General features: G+C 40.8%; 3 protein-coding genes across 5 annotated transcripts in view; all 3 read right to left on the reverse strand.

Annotated features, from left to right (window-relative positions):
- LOC135339652 (serine/threonine-protein phosphatase 6 regulatory ankyrin repeat subunit B-like) overlaps positions 1-20,861 on the reverse strand; it is a gene marked incomplete in the record, with an annotated part of 1,209,744 nt that overhangs the window by 118,452 nt on the left and 1,070,431 nt on the right.
- LOC135339803 (uncharacterized) lies at positions 23-20,457 on the reverse strand. Of its 3 annotated transcripts, XM_064536076.1 has the most exons (7): positions 8,063-8,248; positions 7,804-7,933; positions 3,440-3,584; positions 2,946-3,384; positions 2,699-2,828; positions 332-476; positions 23-268 (listed from the first exon to the last, which is right to left on the reverse strand). In XM_064536076.1, exons 4-7 carry the CDS (start codon positions 3,127-3,129, stop codon positions 95-97), a joined length of 633 nt encoding a protein of 210 aa, XP_064392146.1. In that variant the 5' UTR covers positions 3,130-3,384; positions 3,440-3,584; positions 7,804-7,933; positions 8,063-8,248; the 3' UTR covers positions 23-94. The 3 variants fall into 3 exon arrangements, with proteins under 3 accessions (XP_064392146.1, XP_064392148.1, XP_064392147.1); XM_064536078.1 differs by lacking the exons at positions 7,804-7,933; positions 8,063-8,248 and adding an exon at positions 20,328-20,457; XM_064536077.1 differs by lacking the exons at positions 7,804-7,933; positions 8,063-8,248 and having other exon boundaries at positions 3,440-6,025.
- On the reverse strand, positions 17,688-20,251 carry LOC135339695 (adhesion G-protein coupled receptor G2-like). The gene is made up of 4 exons (XM_064535934.1): positions 20,052-20,251; positions 19,738-20,000; positions 19,345-19,462; positions 17,688-18,952 (listed from the first exon to the last, which is right to left on the reverse strand). Exons 1-4 carry the CDS (start codon positions 20,069-20,071, stop codon positions 17,935-17,937), a joined length of 1,419 nt encoding a protein of 472 aa, XP_064392004.1. The 5' UTR covers positions 20,072-20,251; the 3' UTR covers positions 17,688-17,934.

Raw genomic sequence — 20,861 nt, forward strand, 5'->3', positions numbered from 1 at the left:
TCAAACCAGCCCCTCCACCACATCTGCAATGAATAATTCTGCAACAATTACAGTTAAAGGACAGTAAGATCATTGCATGGTTCAGCTAATGTGTTTAAAATTCCTTGCACACAGAGGGGACATCGAACACTTTAGGGTCGGAGATAGTAGCATTGAAGCTCATGAAATGGAATTCCATAGAGTGGGAGATGTCTTCCTGTACGGTGAAGTAGACAGGCACATTAGGATTGCCTGGGGCTACAGCCAGCTCCAAATTTCCGTTAGCGTCCTGCACAAACAAAGGGATATACATTTGCCACTTGATAAATAGTATTTAGGGCAATCTACTCACACTTTTCCATATGTCATAATTCATTTCTTTGATTTTCTTCTGCCCCCCGTATGTTGCTGACTTAACCCATTCGAAGAATGGATGCAGTTTAAAGGTGACATTATGGCTCTGAGAATCACAGTGTTCATCACCCTCACCCTCCTGCCTGCATATGAAACACATACACTATATAGCTTATAATAAGCTACCGTATAGGCTCGTGATAGTACCAGCCGGTTCTCATTAGTAACGTGGGAGGGAGATAACTCACGGTACTGTATCACAAGACTAGCTACTGTAGACGCTATTCGTTGATAATAATTAAGCGCCACTCACGAGTGTTAAGCTTATAGCTACATGCAGCTCTATTGATCTCTTACTTTTTGTTTAGCAATTAACTATAGCAGTCTAGTATCTATCCTTCAGCAGCTAGGTCTCCAAACTATATAATTATTGTGTCCTCTAACAATGCTGTCAAAAGCAAAGGTATAAGCTCAACAGCTGCATGCAAAAGGGCACAAGTTCTGCGTTTAACGTGTTTTACAAATGATGCACACCAACTTGTTAGGCGCTCTTCAATTATAGCGCTAATATTGTTCCTGTGCAGGCGGCGTAACTAGCAATGAGACAGAGGATCCCCTTGCCTCCTGTATTCAGTATATGAACTTCAACACTGTAAAAACAAATGGGTTGAAATAACCCATTTTTGGTTGCCTGAATTGCAATTTTGCAATTCAGGCAACCAAAAATGGGTTATTTCAACCAATTTGTTTTTACAGTGAAGTGTCATGTGACTCGATCACCTCAGTAGCTTTTAATAGCTCTGCATAGCTAGCTAGCTTCTGAATAACTAGCCAACTAGGTATAATTATAGTAGAATGAGCAGAAAATGAGCTCTATCACTAGCTGTCTTGTTGATGAAGAATAGAGAGGTAAATAGCAGTTACTTCCATTTGCATGCACTTCTATGCGATAATGTGGTTTCCATTTTGCATGTTGCCTCCTTCCCATAAAATTTCTAGTTACGCCCCTGCTGGGGGATTATAGGGGACTCCACTTAATTGCGCGCCATAGATAGAGTAGAAGAGGGATTGGAAACGGAAGTGATTCACGTAATGTTTTACAACCAAGTCTATACGTAGTAGCTCTGGGACCATCCTTGTATCTCTTCACAACTATACCGCACAAGCTCAGGAAACTTCATTGCATATACATCTCAGAGCTACCCCCATGCATTACTGAATAACATGCCCCCTGATGGTAGGTGTCATATACATCTCAGAGCTACCCCATTACTGAATAACATGCCCCCTGATGGTAGGTATCATATACATATCAGAGCTACCCCCATGCATTACTGAATAACATGCCCCCCTGCATGATGGTAGGTATTATATACATCTCAGAGCTACCCCCATTACTGAATAACATGCCCCCTGATGGTAGGTATATCATTTGGAAACAAAGAAAATATAATCTCGATTGTCGTGAAGTAGCTTGAGGTACACAGAGCACCTTTTCATGCTTATATAGTACTCCTATAGTATCCTATATGATATAGCCAAGGGCGTATACAGAGAAGAGGGCATGCAACTCGCCCTATTCTCAGAATCATCCGACTTCGTATTGATTTAGAACTACCCACAAAAACGCCCACGCGTAACCTTTGACCGCACAAGGTAAATCAAAAGTCTTTTTTATATCTGTGTTAGCTAGCTCGATTGCAGCATAGTAAAACTAGTTCTCAGCAGCAGTATGGCTCGTACTAGCAGTGTCAAAGGCAAAGGCAAACCATCCAACAGTTGCAACTCCAAGAAGATGAAACCTAGGTACAATAAACCTGTCTTCCTGAGTCTCTGGTCACTTCTTAACAATGCGCCCAGCACTTAACTTCCCGCTCGAAGGAGTTGTCTTGGACCTGGCTGGACTAGGACTGGTCATGGTAAAATAATACTGCACTGTTAGCTAGCTAGCATGCCCATAATTATAACTCCGTAAATAACACCACCCACTTGTTCACATTCGTATACTGGATTCTATTTTTAGCATATCCGGTGTCTGATACGAAGTCGGATGAGTACGTAGGGTACATAGTGAGTTGCATGCCCTCTTCTCTACATGTATACGCCCTTGATATAGCTAAGGCTGTGTAACTAAGTAGTGTGCTGTGTCCCAAATGGCCTCAAGTAGTTGATGTTTAGCATCAGAACTGTTCGTGGACTTTTACAGACAGCTCATGAATTATTCATGTTAGAGGGCCCAATCCCTCTTTTACTCTATCTATGATCGTGCATGTGTCTATGGTAATACAATCATGCGATTACAGAAATCAGTTTAGGATCCCTGCATGGATGCATATACACACAAAGATTCGAGCTATAGACATACCCTGTGATGTAGTAGTCCATGTGACTGATTTTAGAGTCGTATCGGAATAGTGTCTCAGACGTTAACTTTCCCTGTTCGTCCGTGGATATTCCCACCATCATATGGTTGACATTGTCTAAACACATCAAAACTGTGCAAGAATAATTTTAAATGAAATGTGTGATGATGTAGCCTGCCGCTATACATTCACTCAAGAGTCCATATGTAAAACACATCTACTAGGCATTTATAGATCTAGTTCTCTTACATTTGCCAGATTTAATGTTGTTAAAACCACCTTCCCCAGATCCACAGAAAGTCTGAGGTATGTTTGAAACAGGAGGGGTAGCACTGCACACTGCAACTAGACAGGCTACAAGGAGAATCTTCATCTTATAATTAGCTTTGCAGCAGAACAAGCAAGTACATGTACATGTGCTGTATAGGTACATGTGCGGAGTTTGACTCCGGAAGTTTTGTGGTACCAGCAATGTGACAGTAAGAATACTTGTAGCATGGTTCAGCTAATGTGTTCATGGTTTCTTGCACACAGAGGGGACATCGAACACTTTAGGGTCAGAGATAGTAGCATTGAAGCTCATGAAATGGAGTTCCATAGGGTGGGAGAGGTCTTCCTGTATGATGAAGTAGACAGGCACATTAGGATTGCCTGGGGCTACAGCCAGCTCCAAATTCCCTTCAGCGTCCTGCACAAAGAAAGGGATATAAATTTGCCACTTGATAAATGGGCAATCTACTCACACTTTTCCATATGTCATAATTCATTTCTTTGATTTTCTTCTGCCCCCCGTATGTTGCTGACTTAACCCATTCGAAGAATGGATGCAGTTTATAGGTGACATTATGGCTCTGAGAGTCACAGTGTTCATCACCCTCACCCTCATGCCTGCATATATGAAACACACACTAACTTGTAATAAGCTACCATAGCGAGCGTTTCAGTTATTCGTTGCATGATAATAAAATTAAGCACCACTCACGAGTGTTAAGCTTAGGTACAGCTCCATGTCGATCTTTTTGATTAGCAATCAGCTATAGCAGTCTAGTATCTATCCTTCAGCAGCTATAGGTCTCCAAACTATATAATTATTGTGTCCTCTAACAATACTGTCAAAAGCGAAGGTAAGCTCAACAGCTGTATGCAAAAGGGCACAAGTTCTGTGCTTAACGTATTTTACAAATGATGCACACCAACTTGTTAGGCGCTCTTCAATTATAGCGCTAATATTGTTCCTGTGCATGGGTGTAACTAGCTATGAGACAGAGGATGCCCTTGCCTCCTGTACTCAGTATGAACTTCAAGTGTCATGTGACTCGATCACCTCAGCAGGTTTTAATAGCTCTGGCTAGCTAACTTCTGGATAACTAGCCAACTTATAGTAGAACGAGTGTTGCAAGCTGCGCTGTGCTAATGCCTCTCGCCATGCTATGCTTTCGCTCAAAAAGTATTAGAGTGTTATAGTAGGGAGAATAAGCTTTTTTCTATAATTAATTTTACACAACCTATAGATATAATCACTTCTGCTAATTTTAATATACATGTATATGGTACCCTTGTAGTGTTTTGTAGCTTACCAGGACCTAAAGAAACAGAAAGTTGATTCTCTGCCAGGATTGTGGATGAGTGCGCATGCGCATTAGAATAAGGGGTGTGTCTGCAAGAGGTCTTTAGCAGCTCTTTTCTGACTCTTGTAGCCAATAAAAAGCTAGCGCTTTAGTAACTCATAAGTTGAATAGAAACTTTGTATGAACAAATAATGCTACACTGAAAAGACTGCAACAGCCTTCAATATGAGTCAAACTAGCCATAACTCGAGAAAGAAGCTTTAGTTTGCTAATCCACGAATCAAAATCCAAGAGAACGTGGTTAGAAGCCTATAGAAGCTGTTAGTTTTCGTTGCATTGCAATCATTGAGCAGTTACAGCTGGAACAGACACACAAACAGACAGACAGACACACACAGTCAGCTTTACCGTATCCCTCGTGCGGCTACGCCTCGAGGCATAATGAGCAGAAAATGAGCTCTATCACTAGCTGTCTTGTTGATGAAGAAGAGAGAGGTAAATAGCAGTTACTTCCATTTGCATGCGCCTCTATGTGATAATTAGTTGGGTGTGGTTTCCATTTTGCATGTTGCCTACTTCCCATAAAATGTCTAGTTAAAGGGAGGGTGACACGAAAAAATCAGCTTTTTTATTTTTACATTAATGTGTTCTATTTGGGACCCAGATGCATGTTATAAAGATTGAAATATTTTAATTAATTATTGATGAAGTTACAGAAGGTTTAGTGAGGCAGATTAGCATCCTGTCTAACATACTTCCTGTTGTGGTTGAATGTGGGCGCGGCTACTACGTGATGTCATAGAAGGAATACATGCAACTCAACTGTAGCTATTATGGTCAACAGATTGTAACTGCTGGGTGCTCAAACACTCCTAGTGATAAAGTAAGCTTGTTTAAGTTTCCCAAGGATGCTGGATTAAAAAAAAGTGAGAAAAGCAAGTTCAATGAAAAGAGCCCAGTGTATGGAAGGCCACTGATCACTCCTTCGTTTTGTAGTGAACATTTTACTGATGACAGCTTTGAAATTAACTCAGCTCTTACTTGGCCTGAAGAAAAGAAGGCGCTGAAACCTGAAAATGTCCCAACAATATTTCATCAATCACCCCAAACAGATCACGAAATTGGTCATAAGAGAAGAGCAAAGGGAGTGGCATCGGAAGAAGAGGAGTTGTAGAGAAAAGGCAACGGCATGAGATAAAGGTGCTGTCAATTTTTGCATTTTGTAAGCTTAACCAGTACAGATTGTCAATCAAATTATTGCTCGACCCTCACACCTTCCAACTGGCTTCTGCTGAAGTCGAACCAGATGATGAACCTAGTCCTAAATACAACCATGTATCAGTGCAAGCCTGTGTTCAAGTTAGCCAAAGAAATGTGCGTACTCAAGTATTGCCAAAAACAAGCGCTAAGGGTAAAAGCTCTACTGGATCTTCACTGATACCTACCAGCCTATTATAAGTAGCGATTTTGTAAAACCAGAAAAATCAATTGCCATTGCTCAGCACCAAAGCAGATTCATCACCCCTGACCATTAAAGTATACATTTGCTATCATTTTTCATGTTCGTATGACAGTTTATATTTATATTGTTGAATTTGACACTTGTGGATATTTAAATCCAGCATAGTTAGCAGAAGGGAAACTTGTCCTGATTTGGTTTACAGCGCAGCTTGATAGTACTACCCTCATTTTCCGACCAAAGCCATCCCCAACACCAACCAACAAGTTGCCGATAAGCAATGAACCGGTAACGCCTACGAATTAAATACATGGCTTATAATTCAGTAACACTTTATACTCATGGATGTGCTTCTCTTCAGGATCACCGTAATGATATCTGTAGTTAGAGTATGCTGTTTGAAGTACCCACACATCGAGGCACACCGGTGTGAATCCTTCATGGTCAGTTATGCAACTTATATCAGTGTGATTTTCTTCCTTCTTCTCGACGACACTTTCCACTTCACAGCAACATACACACTCTCTTCCCGTTGGCATTATAACACAGTTTCCACGCTCCATGACACCTGAATAGATTACATGCTTGTTTATGTGCATTTTTGTATGAAGCACATGCATACCAATGTCTGTTGAGGAGTCTCTCTTCACCTTCAGAGTCATCATCATCATCTTCTTCTCCTCCTGGTTCTGTGTCTAATGGTACATGGTGTGTCACTCTCTTCAGGCTCAAACCTGTAGGGCTCAATTGTTTCTTGATTACTTCCATGTTCTGAAACTTCTGACACATCATTTCAACAGAAGACAGGCTTAGAACACCAGAACTACCACTGTCATCACTGCTTGAACTCATAGTTGCTACAATAACTGTTCCTTCTATGACATCACGTAGTAGTCGCGCCCACATTCAACCACAACAGGAAGTATGTTAGACAGGATGCTAAATCTGCCTCACTAAACCTTCTGTAACTTCATCAATAATTAATTAAAATATTTCAATCTTTATATCATGCATCTGGGTCCCAAATAGAACACATTTATGCAAAAATAAAAAAGTTGATTTTTTCGTGTCACCCTCCCTTTAACGCCCCTGCTGGGGATTATAGGGGACTCCACACTTAATCGCGCGCCATAGATAGAGTAGAAGAGGGATTGAAAATGGAAGCTAGTGATTCACGTGATGTTTTACAACAAAGTCTATACGTAGTAGCTCTGGGACCATCCTTGTATGTTCTTCACAACTACCGCAAAAGCCCGGGAAACTTATTGTGCCCATTGCATATATATCTCAGAGCTACCCCTATGCATTACTGAATAACATGCCCCCTGATGGTAGGTATCATATACATCTCAGAGCTACCCCCATGCATTACTAAATAACATGCCCCCTGATGGTAGGTATCATTTGGAAACAAAGAAAATATAATCTCGATTGTCGTGAAGTAGCTAGAGGTACACAGAGCACCTCTTCATGCTTATAGTACTCCTATAGTACCTATATGATATAGCTATAAGCAGTGGCGGATCCAGGGGGAGATCCCAGGGTGCCACGGATCCCCCTTTCAGACTAAGCTATTGTGGCTTTACTACACCAAACCAGCTAGCTAGCTAGCTCTACGTAAGTCTATTATGGGACTTCCCCTGGCTGAGTATGGGTAGTCATGTGTGACTGGAAGTGGGTGTAACCTCAAAAAATTTCGTGCTGCGCGCTCGTAGTTTGGAACCCCCCCTTTCATTTTTCCTGGATCCGCCACTGCTAAGGCTGTGTAACTAAGTAGTGTGCTGTGTCCCAAATGGCCTCGAGTAGTTGATGGTTAGCAGCAGAACTGTTCGTGGACTTTTACAGACAGAAAAATAATTCTCATGAATTATTCATGTTAGCCCTCGCGTTAGCTAAAAGTAAGCCTCGATTAAAACCGCGGAAATACACGGATGGTAGTTCGAGGGTACTTCCGTTTCCAATCCCTCTTCTACTCTATCTATGATTGTGCATGCGTCTACGGTAATACATGCGATTACAGAAATCAGTTCAGGATCACTGCATGGATGGATACACACAAAGATTCGAGCTATAGACATACCCTGTGATGTAGTAGTCCATGTGACTGATTTTTGAGTCGTATCAGAATAGTGTCTCAGTCGTTAACTTTTCCTGTTCGTCCGTGGATATTCCCACCATCATATGGTTGATATCATCTGAACACATCAAAACTGTGCAAGAAGAATTTTATGATGATGAAATGAAATGAAATGTATGATGATGTAGCTAGCCGCTATACATTCACTCAAGAGTCCATATGTAAAACACATACGAGGCATTTATAGGTCTAGTTCTCTTACATTTGCCAGATTTTTTAATAATGTTGTTATGATTATATCTATATTCCCCAGATCCACAGAAAACCTGAGGTATGTTTGGAACAGGAGGGATAGCACTGCACACTGCAACTAGACAGGCTACAAGGAGAAGCTTCATCTTATAAATTAGCTGACCTGTTCAGTATAAAAAGTGTGGAGTTTGACTCCGGAAGTTTTGTGGTGACATAATGCCTCAGTGCGCATGCGCAAGCGAGGTTATACTTCAGTCTATACAATGTGGCTGGGAAAACCACCAAATAGCATGGAACACATTTTCTAATTAGCATAAACAATCATGGATTTGCAATGAATAATTCTCTTCAGACAATCTAACAGCCAATTTACAGTTAAAGGACAGTATAATATCATTGCATGCATTGTTCAACTAGTGTGTTCATGGTTTCTTGCACACAGAGGGGACATCGAACACTTTAGGATCGGAGATAGTAGCATTGAAACTCATGAAATTGTACTCTATAGTTAGAGAGTCGGTTTCTTTGCCGTTGTAGTAGCCAGGTACGTTAGGGATGCCAGGAGCTACAGCCAGCTCAAAACGCTCACCAGTGACCTGCATGGTGTAGTCCATGGTGTAGTAGGCAGGCACATTAGGAGTGCCAGGGGCTACAGCCAGCTCCAAACGCACACCAGCAACCTGCATGAGGCATGGAATATAAATTTGCCACTTGATAAAGTAGTTTAGTTAATTAACAAGAAATTAGCTAGGGCAAATTCACTCACAGTCTGTCCCCATATGTCGTAACTCATTTCTTTGATTTTCTTCTGTCCCTCGTACGTTGCTGACTTAATCCAGTCAAATAATGAAGGCAGTTTGGTGATATTCGTAATCTGAGAAGTACATTGTTCGGGCCTGCATATGAATCACATGCATGCACTCGTAGTAATAGCAATTACAGAAATTTAGGATCACTGGATGCATACATGTAGTGATACAGAAATTCGAACTATAGCATACCCTGTGATGATGTAGGTTATGATGTGACTGGTTTTCGGGTCATATCGGAGTAGTGACTCAGTCGTCAAGTTTACCTGCTCGTTCATGTTTATTCCAACCTCCATCTGGTTGACATAGTCAAAACACATCAAAACTGTGAAAGAATGAAATGACTGATTTACGATGGAATGAAATAGTAGTGATGATGTAAAGCTGACCGCTATTTCACTCAAGAGTCTATGTAAAACACATGCTGCTAGAATAGATCTACTAGGTATTATAGAATATCTTGTTTTACATTTGCCAAACTGAGTGCCCTCAGAACGGATAAAATACTCCCCAGATCCACAGAAAACCTGAGGTATGTTTGGAACAGGAGGGGCAGCACTGCACACTGCAACTAGACAGGCTACAAGGAGAATCTTCATCTTCAGTCTTAGCTGATTTATAAATTGAGAATGAAGTAGAAGTCTATTTATGTAGTTTTTATTTTAGTAGTTTGACTCCGGAGTTCTGTGGTCAATTATGGCTTCATTTTTATGCTTTCACTTTATAAAAGTAGCCCTGGGCACATGTGTCAACTACTAGTGGTTGACACTTGTGCCCAGGCTACTTATGAAAACCTCAACCAGCCCCTCGATCGATCCCACATCTGTTTTGATAGTATGGCCAGTGATACTAGACTTCATGCACTGACTAAATCATTACAGCACTGTGCAAGAATAAATGTTATGATGATGTAGCTGCTATAAATTCACTCAAGGTCCATGCAAAACACATAAATCTAATAATCATTTTATATTTTACTTACATTTGCTTTTAATGTCCGCAGAGCCATTGTAAAAAATCTGATTCTCCCCAGATCCACAGAAAGTCTGAGGTATGTTTGGAACAGGAGGGGCAGCACTGCACACTGCAACTAGACAGGCTACAAGGAGAATCTTCATCTCAGCCGATCTCTTCATTAAATTGCAACAGAACGTAAAAGCATGCATGGACAAAAATCTAGATCTATTTTTGGTACATTATATAGAGTTTGACTCCGGAAGTTCATGTGTTCAGGTTTCAGTATAAGCTAGCTGTGTGTGTGCACTCAACCAGCCCCTCCCCCACATTTTGCTTGAGGTATGACAGGCGAGACTAGAGTTCATGCACTCATACAACACACACTGATGGACAATAAAGTATAATACAGTTTTCAGTTTCAGTTTAGACTAGAGCAAAGCGCACAATCTGTGGTCCAGTGACGCTCCCTTGTCTGAGGGGGCGGTATCCTCCATTTGTTCGATACCCACCCTCCGAGGAGGAGGTCGACAACACAAGAGCTCGAGACAGAGGCACCTTCTCTTGAACACAAACGTCTTCATCAGTTGCAAACACATCATCGTCTTGGTTACAATCCACGTGATTTGCTGCCACGTATCGAGGTTGGGTAGGTTCGTGTATTGTTGTCATATATCTAGGCTCAGCAGGTTGTATTTTGTGGCCATTAGTTGATGGCTCTGCAACTGATGGCTCTGAAACTGTTGGCTCTGCAACTGCTAGGTCCAATTTATTTTCTTCAAGGGGAGGTTCGCAAAATGAAGTGATGGGATCTTCAGATTGACCAATGCATTCTGTTTCAGCTCCATTTGGAAAAACGTCACCATTTTCCTCTTGCGACAGTGAAAGGTCGAAATCTTCTTTAGCTATAGAATCAGCGAATGAAGTGATCTTTTCTCGAGAAGGTACCTCAGTTTGTGAGAGTTGAACCAATTTTCCGGCCTCAATACCGCTCACACTTAATGCCCTATCCTGGAACATGGCCTCCAATTGTTCTGCAGGTACGGCCGACTTAACTGATACAGTACTTGATGGAGACAGTTTGAAAATCTTTATAATTGCAAGTCGAGCTTTACGATAAGCAAGGCAGTAAAAAATGAGAGAAACGAGTCCGAAGAGAATCGAGGATACGAGGAACACACTATGTAAGGCTGTATCTGTGTGCTGTGTGGAGGGCAAACCAACGGACCATGTAATGTCAAACAGGAAGAGGGTGGAACCAGTGGAAGTAAAGTGCCACGCCCATTCTGTAAGTCCGTTCTTGGTCCTGTTGAGTAGAGAGGTGACAAGAAATACACATCATGTGAGGAGGTGGAGGAGTCCCAGGGGAAGGAGCTCACCGAGCCAGTACGGCCATTGTGTTGGGCCACAACTGTGTGTGTGTGTGGGGGGGGGGGGGAGTGATTGGGCATACGTAGAAATAAGATTTCTATATATGCTCTAAGCTCACAATTTGCAGTCAAATAATTGTAAGTGAAATACTAGTTCAGTGAAATTAAAACTTACAAGTGGGTAGTATCATTTGGTGTGTAGTTAGTGATGTCTGGGCCGATGGAGACGGCCACCACCAGCAGTGGGATACCTGCAAACACAAGCATCATGCATCGATCATTAACAGAGTCTATGTACTACAGTAGTAACAAAGACTCAGTAAAATACGCCAACTATGCACCGGTTCAGGCCTATCAACCATATAACATATAGGGCAAATGACCTATAGAAGAAAAAAAATATTAATTTTCCACAATTTACTCACCCCAATTCAAACAGAAGGCAATCACATGTGCGAACAATCTCCTTTTGCCTGTAACTGTGATAGCCTTAAACACGACCAGGTTGGTAAGAGCCAACATGGCCACCAGAAATAGGTAGTGAAACAGAGCAGCAAAGAAGATGCATCCAGTTCCAGTGCGGGTAGTATTGTGAGAGATAACGTAAGCAAGGTTGAGGGCTATCACGGAGACACAAGCGTTGGTCAGTGCCGGAGTGAAGGGCTCTTCTCTGAGAGGTCTGGGGAGGGGGGGGGAGTCGGTTATACGCTATTTGGTCAAATAATAATAAGCGTAGCTCTATAAGAGGCCTATCAAAATGATGGTATGTATGTTTTTACAGATTGCTTTCAAGTACAATTTTCAGTGTTAGCATAAAGTGGTTACATGTATATACACACGCACACGCACAGGTGCAAACAGTTATAATGAAAATGCATAGTTTACACAAAATACAAACTACAATGAAAGCCTATCAATGATATTACAGAATACTTTTAAGTCCAAATCATTTAGTATAAATCACACATAATGAAAATGCATAGTTTACACAAAGTATAAACAAACACTTTTGTTTGCTCATACTACCGTATAGCGGGTAATTTTCGGGGGTCAAAATATTCGTGGTTTTTATTTTTGTGGTTGCTGCTTGCACTGCAGGTAAAGGTAGGCAAGGTCGCTTCATTCGTGAGTAAAATATTCGTGGTCCAGTGTTAAACCACGAAAACCATGAATATTTTGCCCCACGAAAATTACCTGCTCTACGGTATACTCTCTCAGATCTGTTTCTTGAGGAGACTTACTTGATGACAATGTAGACGACCATTATTGCCAGGAAGCAGAGGGCTCCCACGATCCCCCCCACATACAGTGCAACAACCAAAGAGAGTAGATTTTTTTTTATATTATTATTTTTCACATTTTGTGGCATATCTTCTGAAGTAAAGGTGATATGATCTATTTGAGTGCAGGTACTGAAAGTTCAACTATTGGCGCTTCCATTGGACCACCACCTGTTACATCATATGACATCATCACTATGAAATGGCTGTCTAAAGATGTGTACCTCCGAAAATATGTTAGGAATAGAAGTAGCTTATTTGTTTGAGTTAAGATCTGAAATTTGTTGTGTATGCACCTGAGTATATTGCTCATCTTTTGAGCTTCAACGGAAGTCTGGGCTACTAGTAAGTTCTGAGAAATACTGCATTTTGTTGTTTTTTGGTGGCAAATATGTTAGGAATACAACTTTCGATTTTATGCTAGTTAAGGTCTGATTTTTGAGAAGGATGTACTACAATAGTGTAAAATTCATTTGCACTAACTTACAGGAGCTAGACAAGTCTCTTCTTTGCTAGAGCGGCCCTTCTTGTCAAGAATGGTGATTTTGCTCCGTTTTGCTACTTTTGCTGACGTATGGAATGATATTCATTGATTTGTGACATCACAAATCATCTTGTTGTTATTTGCTACATCCAAAGGTCATGTGATGTCTACCTGCAAATACACAGTTGGTATTGGTCATTCTGTGTCACAGAGGCGTGGCAATTGAGCCTTATACGTAGGCAAATCACCCCAAAAGTCATAAAAAGCACTGTTTTTGACAAGATGGGCCGCTCTAGCAAAGAAGAGGCTAGCCTAACTCCTGTAAGTTAGTGCAGATGAAAAGTACACTATTGTAGTACATGCTGCTCAAAAATCAGACCTTAACTAATATAAAATCGAAAGTTGTATTCCTAACATATTTGCCACCAAAAAACAACAAAATGCAGTATTTCTCAGAACTTACTAGTAGCCCAGACTTCCGTTGAAGCTCAAAAGATGAGCAATATACTCAGGTACATACACAACAAATTTCAGATCTTAACTCAAACAAATAAGCTACTTCTATTCCTAACATATTTTCGGAAGTACACATCTTCAGACAGCCATTTTATACTGATGATGTCATGTGATGTAACAGGTGGTGGTCCAATGGAAGCGCCAATAGTTGAACTTTAAGTACCTGCACTCAAATAGATCATATCACTTTTACTTTAAAAGATATGCCACAAAATGTAAAAAATGTGTACCAAAAAAAAAAATCTACTCTCTTTGGTTGTTGCACTGTAGGAGCCATGACCTAGTGCTCCGGGCGTCTCCAGACCTACAAATAATGAAAACAAAAAGATAAGATTGTGTACACTATGGGAACTACGATAGCTCTAGTGTTTTTATATACATATCATATCTTGTATTATTGTTTTCTACATGGACCGGGACCTTTTTTACAAAATTTGTTTTAGGAAAAAAGTTTAAGATAATTATGTACACTATACTCACCACCAGGGTTCATGAGAATGGGGCCGAGTATCAAGTGGTATTGATTGGTCAACTCTGTCTCTCCGGCTGCGCTGCCTCCCTTGCAACCATAGTAACCAGCGTCACCCACCCCCACACTATGTATGGTTAGCACACTCTCGACTGTATTATCGAAATCACTGAAACCCTCCACACTTGTCTGGATTATTTCCAAGTGTCCCTCGAGGTCTGTTATCAGAGGAGAGCCATCTTTGTACCACGAGATGGTCGGGAGGGGGACTCCAGAGGCTACACAGGTGAATGATATTGTGCCGTCTTTGAGGACAGATTGGTTGGAGTTTGGAGCATCCTTGATGAGGGGAGGGGCTATGGGGGTTAAAATATAAATTAGTAATAAAAAAGCGAATAACAAAAACAATAATAATGAAAGCACCGCTGGTGCTGATGCCTCGGTGGAGATGCCAAAGCTACATAACATAAAGCTACTATATCAATTTTGCTGCATGCAAATTCTAAGAGTGGGTAATGATCGACCATGATTGTTGTTAAAAACGATCGATGCCAAAAGTTCAAGTGTAAAATTAATGGCTGCCATCAGCAGAGCCTTGCAGCTCTCTTCTCACTCTTGCAGCTACCAATAGTCAGCGTTCTAGTGCAGAGCTAACTACTAAGTAGAGTAGCAACACTCGGTAAATAAGTTTGGCTACGTACTCTTCTGAAAAGGCTGCAATGGCATTCCAAGTAAGCAAAACTAGGCATAACTCGAGAACAAAGCTTTATTTTGCAAATCCACGAATTAAAATCCGAGAGAACATGACTAGAAGCCTATAGAAACTCTTACTTGCCACTTCATTGATCCTTGAGCAGCTGTAGCAGCCTGACTACACACACACACACACACACACAAATTGACACAACCGTATACCTTGCTTGCGCATGCGCACCGAGGCACAATCACAGGAATATGTAAAAAAAATCATATAGCACATAAAAATACAGTATATATACCTTTATTCTTCTTTAGTGCTAGAGCAAGTTCATCATCACTGTTCACCACTTGCTTCTTATTCTTGCCTACAAGACAATAATAATAATTATTATTATAATGTAAGGTCAATTCTATCTTTTACCAATTTTTTCTCCTTTTAGAAACGTCCCATTAGTGCTGCAAAACGAAATAATGCACAAAGGTATACGGGCAAGAAATGTTTTTACCTTTTATCTTCCACAAAAACGATATACTTAGAAGGATTATTTTCTCTTCTCCTACAAAGGAGAACAGACGTGCATTGAATTATAGAGGTTACAATGTTGAATTCCTTAATACCCTATAGATCCTGAAGTGTGTCTTGCTCAACTGTTGGTAGTGAGAGTTTGACTTACCGTGGGTCTCAAAGCAATAGTCACATTCCTTACCCCTTCCAAAAGTGTACTCATCTTTCACCATGTCTACAATGGGAAGCAAGCTGGGTAACCAGATCATCAATAAATAATAAATAATAATGTATGGGTTCTACTTTTCCATGGTGAGGTACACACTAGGCATATCAACTGATGTTTAGCACGAAAATTGCATTTAGAATTTCAGTTTGATAAGTTTGGGACCAAGTGGCATATATACGGCACCAGATGTAATTGGGGAAGAGAGGGGTTCGGGTTAGCAAAGGTATACAAATTAGGGCGTTGGGTCAGGTGGCATATACAGCACCGGATGTAATTTTGAAGGGGGAGGGGTTCGGGTTAGCTTAGGGAAAATAACAAAAATTAGGGCGTTTCCACATCCGGTGCCATATAAGCCACCTGATCCAGGGCGTTTCCACGAATGTTCTAATTCAGATGTTTGCGTTCACCTGTTAGTTTCATTGTCCTCTGGAGCTCATCTTTGAGAAGTTCCTGGACTCTCTTCACTCCAGCCTGTCCGTCATAGGCCAGTCCCCACAAGATGGGCCTACCTATGAACACAGCTCTGGCTCCCATAGCCAGCGCTTTAAATACATCAGTGCCGTGTCTCACACCACCGTCCAGGAAGACATCCAGCCTCCCCCCCACAGCCTCCACCACCTCAGGAAGGGCATCAATCTGGTCACAGTGACGTATATTTGATTACACGTATAATAATACAGATTTTTGACCTTGTAAAAACAGGTTTGTATAACGTAGAGGCTTATTCTATTATCAAGAGTCTATAATAAAAGAGAGAGAGTATTGAACGAAGCATTACCCTGCATCAGATATAGTTGGAAAGTAACGTGACTTCCTGCTGGTTAATTAACTAATCCGAACGCCTGGAGCAGCCAAATTTTCATCAATTGATCACACGTTCAGACAGGAAATCACGTTATTTACTTTCTGATCCGAGGCTTCGTCCATATTCTCTCATTTTTATTATGAACTCTAGTTATTATGTATCAGTACATGTACATCTACATGCCATTACTCAGCTGCATTGGACCATACTAACCAATGGACGTGTACACACTCACTCACGGTGGCAGGGACACCATCCAACTGCCTAGCTCCATGATTGAACACTATTATCCCCTGTACATTGTGTCTGAGTGCTTCCTCTGCATCTTCTCTGGTCACAATACCCTTCAACATGATCGGTAAAGAAGTGATCCCTCGCAACCAATCCACTGTCTCCCAACTCAGAGTTGGGTCAATCAACGATTGAGTATACAAATGTAAACCAGAGTCCTGCTTGTCAGTTTGGAGATTGGATGACTGAAAAGCAGAGAAATTTGCTAGTTTTAGATAGGGAGGTAGGGTGAATCGATTTTCAGCATCGTACAGGAGTGTCCACTGTAAGAACAAGAGCTTTAAGCCGGCTTTTTCTGCTCTTTGAACCAGAGACTTTGTGAGGGCTCTATCACGGTATACATACAGTTGAAACCATCTCAATCCAGTGTCTCCGGTAGCCCGAGCAACCTCTTCGATGGATGCAGTAGACCACGAGCTGAGAGTCATACAAGTTCCCAACTCGGGAACTCTGCCCATCCTCCAAATAGCTCCACCCGGGTGTCGAATTTGGACACATCAACTAGCACTCTGGGACGGAGACGATACCTAGAAAATAGAGCTCTATAATTATAGGTAGTACCGTCTTTGTTCTAATTACAGAACCATGGAAAACCAACTGTCAGTTTGGCACATTCTGAAGAATTCCCCGGAAATTCGAATGTACCGTACTTATTCGATTTGAGGCGACACTTAATTATGAACCAAGGTCGTTTCTTTTGGAGGTTGAAAAATTATGTTGAAGCCCTGGTGTCGCATATTTAGAGGGTCGCATTTAATTGGAGGTAGGTCGAGGTTTATACTACTATTCTTGATTAATATAAGCTGTCGAATATTTCTAACAGCCTGGAATCGAGGCTATAGTTTAACCTATTTACGACGCGGCATAAAAAAATGATTATCAATGCAGCAGTCGCGAGAGGTCAGAAGGGATCATAAATTTAGGGAGTCATCTAAAATCGAATAAGTACGGTATGCAATTTCACCTGCTGAATGCTTCTTGGTTGTCCTCGAGTGTTTGTTCAGCATCTGCTCCTGAAGAATAGTATCCCCAGGCATTTCTGTCGAGCACCTCCTTAGCATGGGCTTCCAGATCGGCTAAACAAAGCATTTTGCATGTTTTGCGAATGAATTCTTGATTGGCAATGATCATCAAAGTAGCAACAGCAAGCTGTACTCCCATTACTAATGGTATTAGCCTTGATTACAGGCCGCAGTAAAGCCCCCCAAGTCAGCACATGAATTTTAACTTTCACCTAGGTCCATGCATGTTATATAGTGCTTTGTACATGTGCAATGCAAACTTTGGTTTTGTTATTGTTTATTAATTTTTGTAGTCTCGCAGAAGTTGAAATAAACGGCTGACTTGCAAGACTAAATAGTTATTTATATCGGCTATGGCTTACTGAACACACTCCAGATAGATTCTACATATTCTGTCAGTATGCACACTTCACACCTATAACCATAAGTTTAACCCATCAATATGTGGGCTACTGTAAAGTTAAGTCTAAATGTGAGCAAATGGATTTGCTATTTAGCTCTCCATCAGTTTGTATGTGTTCACCGCTTTCTCTCCCACGACAATCTTGATCAGTAATCAATGCTTCCACGTTCTCGATAACAGAAGCACCACCTTCCTCAGCATTTAGCTCTCCATCAGTTTGTATGTATTCACCGCTTTCTCTCCCACGACAATCTTGATCATTAATCAATGCTTCCACGTTCTCGATAACAGAAGCACCACCTTCCTCAGCATCCATGGGTATAATGGGACTTGTAGTAGGGCCGGTTATGTAGCATTCAGTTTCAATTTCAGTATTTTCGTTTGCGATTATGTATTCATTATTCAGTTTAGGCTCTTCAGCAATGTCATGAGGCATGCTACTCAAATGTATGTCTCTTTTGTTGAGGGTACTCACAACTGAGCTTGTGCCTAGTATACTGGTACTGGGCCTCCTCTCTAATGTCCCCTTCATGCTGGAGTCTGCTCCAGTGTATCTTCTTCCCATTGTGGAAGTAGAATATGACATAGTACTATCATGGCGGCGTCTAGCGAGAGTACTTGCTGTTTGACCAGTTTGACCAGTATGACCACTACTACTTTGCTTGTTAGTCGGCTTACTTCTTGGTCTTCCTCGACAAATGATTCCTTTCCAAGCATCTCTTGAATCTTTACTAATAACACAGAAGAAGATGAACAAGAAAAACCCCTGGAGAGAGTTTAGTACGGTGAAGATTACCTGAAAGGTATAGTTTGCTGTTCTTTCCTGTGTGGCTACCAAAAACGCAGAGAGCCAGGTGAAACCATACAAGGACACAATGCCAAAGATGTTGATTACGAATTTCATTACCAATCTTCGAGGGTTTACAGCTCGTTTATACTTCTTCTTTGTATGCTTGGAAAGAACCACAAGTATGCAGAAAAATATGACGAAATTGAAAAGAATCACCACAATTATGGGACCGAGAAGTGTTCCGTACAATATCCCTGGGTCACTAGTAAAGCAACTGTGTGCAAAGAGATAGACAATTGAGATATACTTGGAAACTGCCCAAATTGTAAAGCACTATATTTATGGAGGACAAGCTAAGGTCATTGAAATTTGGGTCCTCACGAGAAATACAACGTCCTACAAATTATACAATACACAAATACTGTATAGCGGGTTATTTTCGAGGCACTAAATTTTTGCAGATTGCTCATTTCGAGGATTTTATGTTCGAGGATAGAGGTTCAAATGACCACACCCCTACAGTATAGACGTTTCAATACCGGATGTAAACCAATTTTCGAGGCATTAAATTTTTGTGTTTCTGGGTCAATCCTCGAAAGTAACCAGCTATAGGTATTAACATTTCTACACACTTACTTACTAATGCAGCATTCACAGTAGACTTACGATCTAATAGTTTTGTTTTCAGTAGGTTGCTTTGTACAATTATCCATGTCGTTAGTCACCGTAATCATCAGGTCTCCGCTTGCTGCTGTCAGAGGGATAACCAGTAATGCAGGAACACCTGATAGGGAGAATACCGTATATATAGCAGGTGAAAAATTGAATTGTTGTGGCATGGCGCCCACATTAATTTTGTTATACCATTGGTGTACCCATGCACACATTGAATTCGTGAACATTTCCCCGCTACATGTATAATTATATGGTATGCAGGTACCGTAGATAGAGCAACATTCACGAATATGCAACGTACAAAGGGAAGCCAAGTGCTGAATTACTGCTGATTATGCAGTTTACACTCAATTCAAAATTATATATAGCTGCAAATAAACTTACCCCAACAAATTAAGGAGATGATCACAATAAACCTAGTTGTGATATTCACAAACACAATAACCAACTTCTGGAACATCAGCAATGCAACAGCACCCATCCACATGAATGAAACCAGGATGAAGTACTGTACTAGTCCTGCTACTGCAACACAGGTGCCTGTATATATTTTTGCCTCAATTCCAATAAGAAAGAAAATGAGTGATAGCAACATTGCAAGACACAACTGGATGTGATACTTGGAAGCATCTCTCTGACGCAGTTTCCTGCTCGTGAGGACAGTAATGTCAATATGCATGAAATTTAACTTTGCTTACTTAAATCCAAGCAATGTCATTAGAGTAAGAATCAATCCAATGATAGACAATGAAGCTCCAATCCAAGAAAAATAGTCTAATGCTAGTTGTAATTTTATTGGCAGTGGTTCACAACCTCCAGGATTTGGGCAGAAATCCTGAATTTAAAAGATAGAGTTACTGTTAGTAACGATTCATTGAGTCGCTATAATATAACACAACTAATATAATTATAACAAGAATATACCACCAATGCTCCAAAGTCCATACACACAAAGATTCTAGCTATAGGTATACCCTGTGATGTAGTAGTCCATGTGACTGATTTTTGAGTCGTATCGGAATAGTGTCTTAGTCGTCAACTTTTCCTGTTCGTCCGTGGATATTCCCACCATCATATGGTTGACATTGTCTGAACACCACAAAACTGTGCAAGAATGATAAAATGAAATGTATGATGATGTAGCCGCTATATATACGAGTCAATATGTAAAACACATCTACTAGGCATTTATAGATCTAGTTCTCTTACATTTGCCAGATTTAATGTTGTTATGATTAAGGTCACTAATTGTATTTCACCAGAGTTCTCTTGCAGACTCAGCCCTAGTTTAAGGGGATCTTCAAATTTTATTTTCGCCAATTTTACTCAGAAGCAAAGATACTAGTATCATGGCCAGCTAGCTGTGCGTTGATCTCTAACAAGCCGCTCGATGGTATCGAGGCTAACACAAGAGCACTGCATCTCTGCTTCTGAGCAAAATTGGAAATTGAGCATGAGAAGTTTAGAAAAATCCAATTACCGTAAGACCTCGATTTAAATCTATATTC

Source organism: Halichondria panicea, chromosome 8 (genome assembly GCF_963675165.1).
Source record: "Halichondria panicea chromosome 8, odHalPani1.1, whole genome shotgun sequence".
Classification (NCBI taxonomy): Eukaryota; Metazoa; Porifera; class Demospongiae; order Suberitida; family Halichondriidae; genus Halichondria; species Halichondria panicea.